Genomic DNA, 12,416 nt, shown 5'->3' on the forward strand with positions numbered 1-12,416 from the left:
TTTTTTTTTTATGTGATGTGACCTCTTTCAAGCCAAAAGTGTAAGTTTGATTTATTCATCTCAAGATAGGACAGACCATTTATGTTTATGAGAGACATCAGTGAATTACTCTTTGGTGCTTCTGATGTGATTTTTGATGAATCAACAGTGTGTAGTTTTCGTTTCAGCGTTCACTGGTCAGCACATTTAGGGTGACTGGAAGAAGTGTCAGCGCCAGTAGTAGACACTGAAGTCACACACAATCCCTTTATGATGTGCTGGCAGCAGCACATTTAATGAGAGCAGCTGACATTTGAAGTCAACTGAACATTTGTGGTGATGAAAAACAGGCAACTGAAGTAGGACACAAAGGTGCGAATGTTCAAAGCCTTTGCCTTTGCCATAACACCACCAAACTAGGTCACTGGCCTCTTTAAGATGTTTCATTTGCACAAGAGTCGGATGCATCTCATAAAGCAAGTCGTCTGAGGAAAATGTGAGTACAGCTCAGACCTTGTCGGGAGGTGTCATGATAAGAAAAACCTTATCTGAACCCCCACGTGTGTCTCAGAGCTGCCATGACCGGAGCCGCTTCTTCGTCTTATCAGCGACAAACTTGCAATTGAAAAAAAGAAAAGAGAAAAGAGAGAAGTTCAACACAACACCGGCTCCGCGCCTCGTTGCAGCCGGAGCGGCCCCTGCGCGCAGATGGCAGAGGTGAGTCCTGCGGCTCTCTGTATTTGTGGAAATGATGCATGAAATAAGCGGCTGTTTGGAAAGAAACGTTTTGTGATTAATAGTAGGACCGACTTCTTTAACAGCTGCTGATTCATCCCGAGTGTGCTCTTCGAGATTGACAGAGATGAGCTGAGATGAATCTCGCCTCAGCCGTATGGGAATGCGTAATCATACTTCTCCTCGGCTTTTCCATCCAGCGTGAGTATTTATTTCTCTGTCCACATCAATCGTTATAGGGAAATAACTGCATGACAGTTTGGTAGCTGTTGGGGTTTTACACCCAGCTTTTGAAGCCCTGACCACAGAGGAGAGGGGGGGAAAAGTGTTTAATGTCACATTACTTTTTTTTTTTTTTTTTTTTTTGTCTCAAGCCTCTCCTGGCAGAGATAGATCATAAAATTGGGAGTAGTGAATAGTTTGTGTGACAAAATCATGCCCCAGACAGCATTGTTGGGATTTATAGTGAACAAGTTTACTGAGAAGTATGTATTCATATGCACCAGCTAATTTAATTATACTTTCAAAGCTTAAAAAGGTCTCCTCACCCTTGGTTAACATGCCTGCTGTAAAAGCCCTGTGTCTACCTCCGCTGCAGGCTGCCCGCTGCCCCCCGCTGGCTGCCAGCGCCTCAACCAGCTCGGCCGCCTGACAGTGCAGCCGGCTCCCCTCTTCCTCATCGGCTCTAACCTCACCGTGTACTGCCACACCACGAAATGTCATCGCGGGTAGGAATGGTAGAAATAACATGCTTTCTGTAACTATGCTTATGTGTAAAATTCATGCAGATATCCCAAAATGTTGCTTTTTTTTTTTTTTTTTCTCTTAATGCTTTTGCTCAGAAGCAGTAACTTTGATGACTTCCAGGTTCACTATATCCCTGGAGCTGAATGATGAGGCTGTGAGGGATCGGAGGAAATGCAACTGCACCACGGTGATGTTTAATCTGCCCACTGTCCGAAAGCCACAGTCGATAGTGGTGTGCAAGCTGAAGGGTTATCAGATGTCTAAGATTGTCAGTGGACTGGACCTACATGGCGGGCGTATGTACACTTGACTCTGATCACTACAGTCACATAGACTTAAGATCGCATGAATTAAAAAGAAATAGCATTATTTTCTAAAAACAATTTATGATCAAATTACAGAATTACATTCAAACAAGTTTAGATACAAATTTAAAATTTAGGTTGTGACTTTATTGCTAGGGACATGATACTGCAGATGGTAAAATAGTGGCTAGAGACAGTTACTAGGGCATTTTAAGTGGTTGCTAAGCAGTTTTTAATGAGTTGCTTGGGTGTTCCAGGTAGCCACCAAGTTGTTTTTAATAATATATAATGTGTATTAATGATAATAATAATAATAATAATAATAATTTTTTCAAGTGGTTTTAGGGTATTGGGAGTGGTTGCTATGGTGATTTAACATTATGGCTACCTCTGGCAACATGGACAGAGAGGTGCACCTGTATCTGAGGCTTCAGCTCTGTGTCTGTGAGACAAAGTGCTGGTTCACACCTGGTTAACACCAGTCGCTGATAGCCGAAGCCATTTCCTCTGAAAGAAGGAAAGGAAGCATTCGAACAATTCTAATTTTGTCCTTCTCTGACATAGTAGAATAAGTAAGTGAACATATGTGTTCAACTTATATTGTCCAGTAAGAAAAGGCTTAAAAAACATGACACTTTATTTTCAAAAATCAAGACATTTCATAGTGTGGTGACGTATTTAACATTTATATGATGTTTCTATCTCAAAATTAGAAGAAACTGTAGGACTTCAAAGAGAGTAGATGAGAACATTTGCGGGACAGCTCCCGTTACTCTCTACGGGGAAATCTTCACACACTTTTTGTCAATGAGCTGCATGTTTCAATTTGTCATACTGTGTGTGTGTATGCAGATGGGAGGACTATTGTGCCATACGCCATGAAAAAGAGACAGTATTAGTCTGCATTTCTCAGCCTGCATTCAAAAAATAACAATGATTTGCTTTTCATTATTTTTCTATTTTCTTCTTCCATCTTTTTCTCTTGAAGTCCCTCCAGATAAACCTGAAAATGTTAACTGTGAAACGACAAGGAGCTCAGACTTTATAGACTGTTCATGGAGGAGCGGACAGGAAACGCATCTCTCTACTACCTACAACATTTCAGTCAGAAGGTATTACTCTGAGATCAAATGAATGATCTTGTTTTCTCCCCACAGTTTCATATATGCTTTTGTTTTTTGTTTTTTTTAAACGTTTTGTTTTCAGAGAAAACGGGATCCAGATGCATTTAGATCAGATCCAGGACGCTGAAAAAGTCACCGTACCACGAGGAATTTTAGATAAAAACACTAAGTACCAGCTGATCATCACTGCTTACAACCACTTTGGAGTATCACAGTCTGATCCATTCATTCTGTGTGTAAAGGATATTGGTAAGCTCTCACTTCTTCACATCTGTCCATCTATCATGTTTTTTCTTAAGAAATGAGTCAGCCTGTCAACTGACACAGTCAGACAGTTCTGTCGTCGCTGTTTGACTGTTGTGGCCTGGATATCAGCAAAAGTGTCTCTCTGATTTTATAATATCTCTTTGAAATGAATTGTTGACCTTTTGCTTTTGCATCAGCCCATTTATACATGTTGCTTTTTCAGTTCACTTTTTCAAGTTTTAACATCCACTTCAACAGCCTTGACTTTGAGTCATTACTGAATTATTAATTCGGCACTGAATTATTAATTCAGAAATGACTCAGATATTTGGTTGTACTGAGAACTTATCACACTGTACAATCACCCTCACTTGTGTGCACTAATGCTACCTCTATGACATTTTGTATTGCAGTGATACCAGAGACACCTCATATTATACAGATAGAGTTTGGGAATAGCTCCATAGCAGCCATGTTGCAGTGGAACACTGAATCCTCAGTGCATCTCAAACCCTACATCCGGCTCCGCACACTTAATGGTTCCTGGGTAAAACGATAGCTTTATGGTTATTTACAGCATCATCTGTTATCACACAGTCTTTGGGTGATCTAATCTCTTGATGCTTCATAGGAAGTGAGAGAGGGAACAGAGCTCAGAGAGGGTCTGATAAGAGTGGACGACTTGAGGCCTCTGACTGAATATGAGTTCCAGATGAGAACTTGTAACTCAACCTCAGGCCTGACACACGCCAGGACGCCCAGCTCCGCGCTCAGGTCGACCTCCTGCGAAAGGTCACTGTGCAGCAAATGGAGCCCACCTGTGGTGGGGAGAAGTCCCGGAAAAGGCAAGCGCACCACCTTAACCTCAAAATTCTTATCTATCACGTAATGAAGGCAAGTGAATGTGATAATAAGACTGTCGTCACTCATGCAACAACCCACATCTTTGTTCTTTCACTTATCTTTAGGTCCTTCTCAGGAATTGCATGTGTGGAGGATGTTCAGCAGCCTCCAAGCAAATGGGTCGTGGATGTTGACTGTTTTGTGGAAGGTAATGTCTGATAACTATTAATTAGCACTGGCTTTTACATCGATATCACCTGTTTTATAACACAAAGGTACAGTAAGAAGGTTCTGGGTTTGAACCTGGCAGCCGGCTGGGGCCTTCTGTGAGGAGTTTGCATGTTCTCCTCGTACCTGTGCGGGTTTCCAAAGACAAAGACAAAGACAAAGACATGCAGGTTAGGTTAGGTTAATTGGTGACTTTAAATTGCTCATAGGCGTGAATGGTTGTTTGTTTCTGTGTGTCTACCCTGCGACCTGCACCCCACCCTCACCCAAGCTGGGATTGGCTCCAGCCCCCCTGTGACCCTACAAGGATAAGCAGCATGGCTGATGAATGAATGAATGAATTTATTCTAATACATTCATTTGGTTATAAACAGAAAGCTTGCACTTCTTGATTTAAGTAATGGTTTGACATTTCATATGTTTATACACCTTATTACCAAGAGTTAGGTGAAAGGTTGCTTCCACTTTCATGTGTGCATGTACATCTTTATCTTTTCGTAGTTCCTTCCTTCCTGGACTGCACCCTGACAAGAAGTAGTCTGGTACATATCCCGCAAGTACGATATGTGAATTAGTGAGGCTTAGAGGGACTTCATGTCCCTCTAACTGACAGATATGACAGTAGTATCAATCTTTTCATTTAACTCTTGGGACGAAAAAGAATGAACATATTTTACAAACTGTCAAACTATTCCTGTAATTACCTTTAATGTTGATGTTTTTGATGGATGATGCAGAAAAGTAAACCTGAAGTGATGAATGGATTTCTTCCCTAGCCTCCATCTCCAGAGGACTACAGTGGCAAGGTGCAACAATACAAAATCTTTCTGGCTAATGATCAGAAACAGGAAGTGTCCTGTCCTGCGACTTCGAGTTGGTGTTTAGTTCCAATACCACCAGAGGTTCAGGCAGTGAGCGTCAGCGCTGTCACTCTATATGGGTCATCTCCACCAGCTGATGTGCCACTCAGACACTCAGGTACACAAATACTCAAAGCAAGAAGACAAAACCTAACCAAACGAGTTTAAATGGTAAAGTGTGGTACTTTCTGTTCAGGAGTTTTTGGACCTGTTCTGAGAGAGTTGGTTCCTGCAGCTAATGGCAGTGCTGTGCTTGTCTCCTGGTCACGTCTGGGGGCCAAACATTGGTCTGCAACTGGAGGAGAACTGCTTCACCATGTGGTGGAGTGGATAAGTGTACCTGCGACACAGCTGCAGTGGCAAAAGCTGGACAAAGACCAAAACAACACGTCCATCACAGGTACAGAACACCACAGAAACACCATTCAGGCACAATGACAGAGTAGAACCCGCCTGCTCACACAGAATAAAACACAGTGAAATAAAACATGACTTGACATTGCATCATATAAATAAGGCCACTAACTGTTTTATCCACAACGTGGTACAAAACATATATGACAGACACAAGGGCTTCAACTGAGATCAAGCAGTGGCCTCTTGTGGGTAACTGGTGAATTACTCTAGTTTGTGCTTTTATCATTTTGATACCAGATGAGGATTTAAAAGTAATATGATCATCTTAACACAACTCAATCCAAAGTTCATAAGCAAAGAGGAGTATTTGTGAAAAACAGTCCAGAGTGTTTAGTTTTCCTGTATGTTGTGTTTCAGGTCTGACTGCAGGTGTGAGATACAATATCTCTGTGTATGCTGTGACCACCAGAGGTGTCAGTGCTCCATCATCCGGCCTGGTCTACTCCAAAGAACAGAGTAAGAGTCACTGACTCCGCATTTCCCCAAAACCAGCTTAGTCAGACACTTTTAAACGTAAAGATGGACATTTTTCAACAACTGAATTTATCATGTGACAGACTTTGCACAGGGATTCAGCCAGCACACAATAAAGTATATACATACTCGGTGGAGTCTTCACCCATCATCCCTCTCTTTCTCACTGTGTTTTTTCAGAACCACTGTCTGGTCCCTGCATGTCGGTGCTAGTCCATAAGGCCAGGCGGATCCTGATCCGGTGGGATGAGCTGCCCGTAGACCAGCGGAGGGGTTTCATCACAAACTACAAACTCTATATCCAGACGCTGGACTCAAGCAACACAGTAACGAGTGGTGAGCAGCTGTACTGTGTTCTTTTGTGTTGGTTTGTCTTATATATGTGAATAGAGCTGAAACAATTAATTGATTAAACAATCAGAACACCAATATAATGTTAATCAGCAGCTATTTCACCAATTAATCACTGAAGTAATTTTCTTTAGCAAAAAAGATTATTTTTTTACTGGTTCCAGGGCTTCAATTTACAAACATTTGTTGCTTTTCTTTGTTATGAATATTTTGGGGTTTTAGGCCGTAAGTCAGACAAAAAAAGCAAATGGCAGACATCACCTTGGGCATTAGGGCACTATCTGAGACATTTTCACAATTTATGACTTTTATGACATTTATCAGACCAAACATGAAAAAATAAATTGGCTCATTAATCGTTAGTGGTATCCCTACAGGTATACAGGCTAAATTTAAATCCATGATATTAAAAGATTTTCTTATACTTTTATTCAAAAATTTTTATGTCTAATATTTCAACCTATGTGCACTATGAACAAATGTTTATTCACCTCCACCAGCAGGCACCTCACAGATTTATTTTTTATTTTTTGAAAAACTAAGTTATCCTCTAATAACCACTATAACTACATAACCACCAACTATCCGCGTGCTACATATCGCTTGGGTAAGTGAGAAAATAGGCTGTTTTGTAATTTGGGTAACTTAACCCCTAAATTAAAACTCTTTAGCTGCTTTATATAATCTGTGAATCCTAACATGCTCTTTCACAATAGAACCCTTTGAAGGTTTGAAGGAAATACAACTTAGCTGTGAGTCGTTTCCTGTTCTTGTACATCAAGAGTTCTGTACGGTGCTCATTACCCCTTTGCTTGTGTGTGTGCTTTATTTTGGTCGGGTTTAAACCCACTTGTGTCTATTGACACGTGTCAATGCAGTAGTATGCATGTTTTGTGTTTAAGCACTTACCACTGTTACATAATGGAAAGTGTGCAAGTAGCATTCCATTGATACTCCCCTCCCACAAACTTTTAGTGCATCACCAGGGTTTTTCTGCTCTTACTTCCAGTAATGAGGTGAATTTTGAGCGTTGTAGTGCTGGTTAATTGTTTTATTTTTTTGTGATGAATTATTTAATGAGACACACAAAAGGAGGGGGTAACCTCAATATCTAATAAAGACAATACATCATTCAAAGTCATTGCATTAATTTAAAAAAATCATCATTGTACATTAATGTTTACTAGTTTTGTCTCAGAAAGCCTGATGGATATCTCTACTTATCCTAGATCTAAACTGGTTGTTGTACTAAAGCTGTCTATTCAAATATGTATGTGTCAAAGTTCTCAACATATAACTGAGGAATACAGATGTTCAGTAATGAGCACACTGATGTTTCAGACACCGGTTGTCAGTGAATCATAGAGTTTTCTAGAACTGACTTTAACCACGAACAGGAAGCCATGTGGCTACATGCACACATGCAACTGTAAAAGTTGTTACTAACCAGCCTGCTTCGTACACTATTTCTGGAATGTCAGAGTAAAAGCACCTGAGAACTTACCTTTCCTCTCTCTAATGACACGTTATGTGCATACAGGACACCATTGTTAGCTTCACAGAAGAGGTTATGTTTTCACACGTCTGTTTATTTGTCAGCAGGATCATGCAGAAACTACTGAATGGATTTGCACTGAACTTGGTGGTGGCATGGGCCAGGGAAGAATCCATTACATTTTGTGGCACATACAAATAATTTACCATGAATTTGAATTTTTTTTTTTCTCTGAAGCTTGGTGTATGTTGTTTGACAATGCCCTCAGTGGAGGGCTGCACTCTCTGAGTGGTGCTTTCTTAAAGTCTTTTCATTAAATGTGGTCTAGTGATAGCATTTGTAGCAGCACCATATTGATAAAACCATTTCTGACATGAAACCTAATAAATATAATTGAGCCTTTATCAACTCAATGACTCTTGGGCTCTTCTGCAAATTAAACTTTTTAGAAAACAGTTAGATTAACTGAAGTTAAGGATAAGATCGTAGAGCTGAACATTTCCCAGAATCCATATTTGACAAACCAATCTCACCACAAAGTCCATTTAGTAGCTGTTCTGAGTCTTTCAATCACATCACATAAACTTCCTCAGCAGATCTGTTGAGTTTCTGCAGTGTTTTTGATTTGTTCCTCCAGTTGTCAAAGATTTGTAGTTCATTTTTTTTTATATTGGGGTTATTCTAAATAGCATCATAATGCGTCATTCTGCCTAATTGTAGCAAATAAATGAAGTCATTCTCGTGTAACTGCATATTTTAAAGCTTAAAGCAGCTATAACTGATATTTTTACAATAACAATATACGAAATGATGCTGTGTCAATGTGAAAGAGGTCACTTGTAGTGATGAACATACAGACAGTTTTCTCTGCAGCTCCCCTCCTTAAAACGAATTTCAGCTCATGGTTAGTCCTACACCAAACAGCTGATAGACACGGTTAGCGTCTAGCTGGTGAACACTGCGGAGCATTTAGCAGCTGAAGAGCCTGATATTTCCCAGAAGAGTTGGTGGAGACCAAAAACAGAGTTAAAAGTGAATTTTGGACTACCAAGGTGGCGAGAAACACAACTCGAAAATATATACTATCAAATTGGCCTTTTCAACTTAAAAGGTGGTGATGTGTCAATGTTTTGTTCATAATTTGTTTTTGCTGCCCCCAAGTGGCTAAAAAAACAGTTATTGCAGGTTAAATAACTAAAATGTCTAGTCATTGTGCTGCTTTAACAAAAAAATAAAAAATTTCTTTCCAGTGACACTGCCTGGCTCTGGCCCCAGACAGATGTGGTTCGCCTGTCCTGAAGGAGCTCTGGCTCTGCAGCTGACTGCATCCACCTCAGCAGGAGAAGGGCCGCCGGGGATCTCGATCTCCTCTCAGCCTGCAGCTCCTGCAGGTCAGCCGTCTGCTGCCGTCTTACAGTCCCCTTTAAAAACACAAACACCAAGTTAGTAAGCCTTTGCCTTGAATACATTTAACTGTAACTGTAAATTGTTTTCATTTCATTTCAGCTAAAGGAAGTTTTCGATGAGAAGAAAAGTGAACTTTTATTTTTTTAACCGGATGACAACTAGTTGACCAAACTGTTGTGTGTTTCCCTTCTCATCTCTTCTAGTTGGCATGGTGATTTTGATTGTTTTCATCATCACCCTCGTCATAGCAGTTACAGTCAACCTGATGTGCTGGAGTTGTGTGAGGGAAAGGTATTAGTATTAAACAACATTGTTTTAATATCTGTTATTGTTTCATGGAAAATAACAGTCATAAGACAACAGACATCATCTAATAATAATGAAAGTATTCTGTTAGGATAACCATAACTGTTTTTTGTTTTTTCACTGTCTCTTGCAAATGATTTTGAATGTGCATAGGTTTTGTTTTACTAGTAACCAGGATGGATACCACTGTGGCTGATTTCTTGAGATAGCCTACCACACCGCAACATGAGCATATAGAAGAGCCCACACGCTTAACATGAACAGGAACCTAAACCATGGGGCAAAAAACTGTACAAAATGTTGTGCTTTTAGCTGTGGTGATACGACTGTGTGATTCATGCATTATGACATTACCATCGAATGTGTTTGCTTTGTTTCAGTGGAAGAATAAGTTGTGTTTTTTCTGTAAATGTACCTTGACCGCATCTGATACTAAAGCACATTCATCAAGCCTGAATACTGAAAACTGACCTGTCTTTCTCAGGATAAAACAAAAATGTATATCCTGGGGACCTGCCTGGCTTGTTGAAGACCTACCAAAACCTGGAAACAGTAATGCCATCAGACTGCTGGAGGTAATCATACCATGCTAAAAAGACCAGCTGTGCTGACACTCATACTTCCCTTTTTTTGTGTGAACTATTGTCACCACATTAACCAAAACAGCAACAGGTTGCATCTGCAACAGCTGCACCAACATCAGCAGCAAGAGCAAAATCATGTGCCATCAAAACATTATGAATAAAAACTTGAAATATAGTAAAAACTCCATAGTTTCCGGAGGTGTGGCCATCTGGACAACAACAGAAAGTCATGTCAGTTATTACCTTCTGCTTTCACTCTGACAGCATCCACCTACTTTGTTTTGTTAACAACTTTCTGATCTGCTGCAACTGAAAACAAGAGACTTGACAACGCATGTTTATCCAACACATTTGCTACGTATTCATTGCTTAGTGTGAGTTAATCAAATCTAATCTATGCCTTGTTTTTTTTGGTCTCCAGCAGGAGGGAAGTGAACCATCCCTCTCTTTCACCCACAGTGACCCACCACTGTCCCCCATTAGTTTGATCTCCTCAGAAGAGAGGGACATGTATCCCGTCATCCACGTCAAAGTATCCCAGAATGGATCAGGACAGCCCGCGGCAGAGACACCTTTACTAGCATCAGGTACCAGGACAGTGATTGTTGACAGCCACATTGGCTACAAACCTCAGATTGCTACACTGGCTTCACAAGGAGAGGAGGAGAAGGAGTCAGAAGAGGAGAGGATAGCTGCAAGTGAAGAGGAGGACATATGTTCAAGTGCATTTGGAGGATTACTGGGAGGCTTGCTGTCCAGCGTGGAGGTGGATTCCTCTAATTCACCCCTGGGTCCAACTCTCAGCTCAGTTGGTGGCCTTTTGTGGCCTAAAACTTCTGAAACAACAAGTGTCTTGGATAGAGGATTCTTAGTGGGGAGGAGGGGGACCGACTCTCCCTCTCTGGAGTCACAACAGGATGACATAATGACTCCTGACATGGCCGACGCTTGTTTGTCTCAGTATACAGTTGAAACATCTCTGATTAGTGGTTACTTCCCTCAGGTGGCTGCTGTCAGCAGCGCTCCACTCTTCGACACGCAGAGGTAGCCGGGATGATGGGAATGGCACAAAAAGGACAATCTACACTACTAAACTGACTAAAGCATTACTCATTACTCTTCGCCTACTTTTTATTGTGAAAAAAAAATAATAATAAAGGATCAAATGTATTGACTATAGGACATTGTAATAAAGGAGTAACAATACCTCACTGTAATGTTGGCCATCTTTTCCAAAGACATACTTAACTAATGGTTTTGTTAATGTTAAATAAATAATTTATTGATGCTTTAAAGATCATGAATAAGCCATTCATAAGGACAACATTGGGGTTGCCAGGTTGTAAAAAGATGGTGCACAATCTACTTGCAGGTGGACTTCCTCAGTCTTTTTGGCCTTATAGCAGCCCGGCTCTATGGATGTCAGTGACAGGTCTGATGAAGTTGACCATGAAGTTGACTTTTGTGGTTTTAAATCAAATCTGTTGGATAGATTGCAATGCAGTTTGGAACACGTGCCCATGTCCCCCGCAGGATAAATTTGAGTATCTGTGGTGATCATCTGACTTTCACTGTAGCGTCATCATCAGGTCAAAATATTAATTTGTCCAGCCCCTTGGTTCATGATCAAATACCTGAAAAACTAATGACGCTCATCATCAGCTGTACTGCATGTTTAGTGCAACTTATGCTCATGCTAACATGCTAATCTAACATGGTGAACATGGTACACATAATACCTGCTAAACATTTGTATGTTAGCATTGTCACTGAGAGCTATCAGCATGGCCCTAGACGCTCAGTCTTGTGATTAAGCTCTACTACAGAAAGAAAACCTCTCTAACAGACAGTTCATACCAATCTACACTATAGCTATCAAGGGAATGGACCAAAATTGCTATATTATTGATGAAGGATTGCAAATTTCATACTTTATAATAAGCCATTAGGTCATAACAGTTATAAGTCAAACCTAGTTTCATATTGGTGGAGGCTATACAGCTATACAACCTGGCAACTGAAATGTTCTTACAGCTGGCTTCTTACTGATTTATAATGAATAAAATATTTAAAAACCATGAAGAAAGTCATAGTTATAATTTGCTGAACAACCTAAAGTAAATACACAGCTAGAAAGTATAACTCATCATTGTGCACATGCCAAGTCAAAACACCGGTAAAAAAAATACTGCTGAGAGAGTTTCTAGTATTTCAATATAAGGGTGTGACGCCTGTTTGTTTCTAATGTTAGCCATTCTGTTTTGTGAGATAGTGGTGACATGCCAAGCGTGAAATTATTCCAAAACACACCCGGA

The 12,416-nt window shown here is 40.4% G+C and overlaps 1 protein-coding gene across 4 annotated transcripts; it reads left to right on the plus strand.

Annotated features, from left to right (window-relative positions):
• Nucleotides 1-20: 20 nt before the first annotated feature.
• On the plus strand, nt 21-12,114 carry il23r (interleukin 23 receptor). 4 transcript variants are annotated; one of them, XM_071487400.1, is made up of 17 exons: nt 21-696; nt 801-915; nt 1,313-1,442; nt 1,582-1,757; nt 2,755-2,878; nt 2,973-3,139; nt 3,550-3,683; nt 3,768-3,981; nt 4,105-4,187; nt 4,984-5,185; nt 5,264-5,467; nt 5,842-5,940; nt 6,139-6,294; nt 9,055-9,246; nt 9,415-9,502; nt 10,002-10,092; nt 10,526-12,114. In XM_071487400.1, exons 2-17 carry the CDS (start codon nt 852-854, stop codon nt 11,147-11,149), a joined length of 2,748 nt encoding a protein of 915 aa, XP_071343501.1. In that variant the 5' UTR covers nt 21-696; nt 801-851; the 3' UTR covers nt 11,150-12,114. The 4 variants fall into 4 exon arrangements, with proteins under 4 accessions (XP_071343501.1, XP_071343500.1, XP_071343502.1 ...); XM_071487399.1 differs by having other exon boundaries at nt 26-696; nt 10,523-12,114; XM_071487401.1 differs by having other exon boundaries at nt 26-696; nt 9,055-9,195; nt 10,523-12,114.
• The last annotated feature ends 302 nt before the right edge of the window (nt 12,115-12,416 follow it).

This window comes from Trachinotus anak, unplaced genomic scaffold (assembly GCF_046630095.1).
Source record: "Trachinotus anak isolate AG129_WGS33_773 ecotype Australia unplaced genomic scaffold, CSIRO_AGI_Tana_v1 ptg000010l, whole genome shotgun sequence".
In the NCBI taxonomy this organism is placed as follows: domain Eukaryota; kingdom Metazoa; phylum Chordata; class Actinopteri; order Carangiformes; family Carangidae; genus Trachinotus; species Trachinotus anak.

What these genes read in the sequence shown, in the direction of transcription:
- il23r (XM_071487399.1), top strand. Translation starts at nt 852, where the DNA reads ATGAATCTCGCCTCAGCCGTATGGGAATGCGTAATCATACTTCTCCTC. An exon ending in TACAACATTTCAGTCAGAAG is followed by an intron (nt 2,879 to 2,972) that starts GTATTACTCTGA and finishes TTTTGTTTTCAG; the next exon opens with AGAAAACGGGATCCAGATGC. An exon ending in AAACAACACGTCCATCACAG is followed by an intron (nt 5,468 to 5,841) that starts GTACAGAACACC and finishes GTTGTGTTTCAG; the next exon opens with GTCTGACTGCAGGTGTGAGA.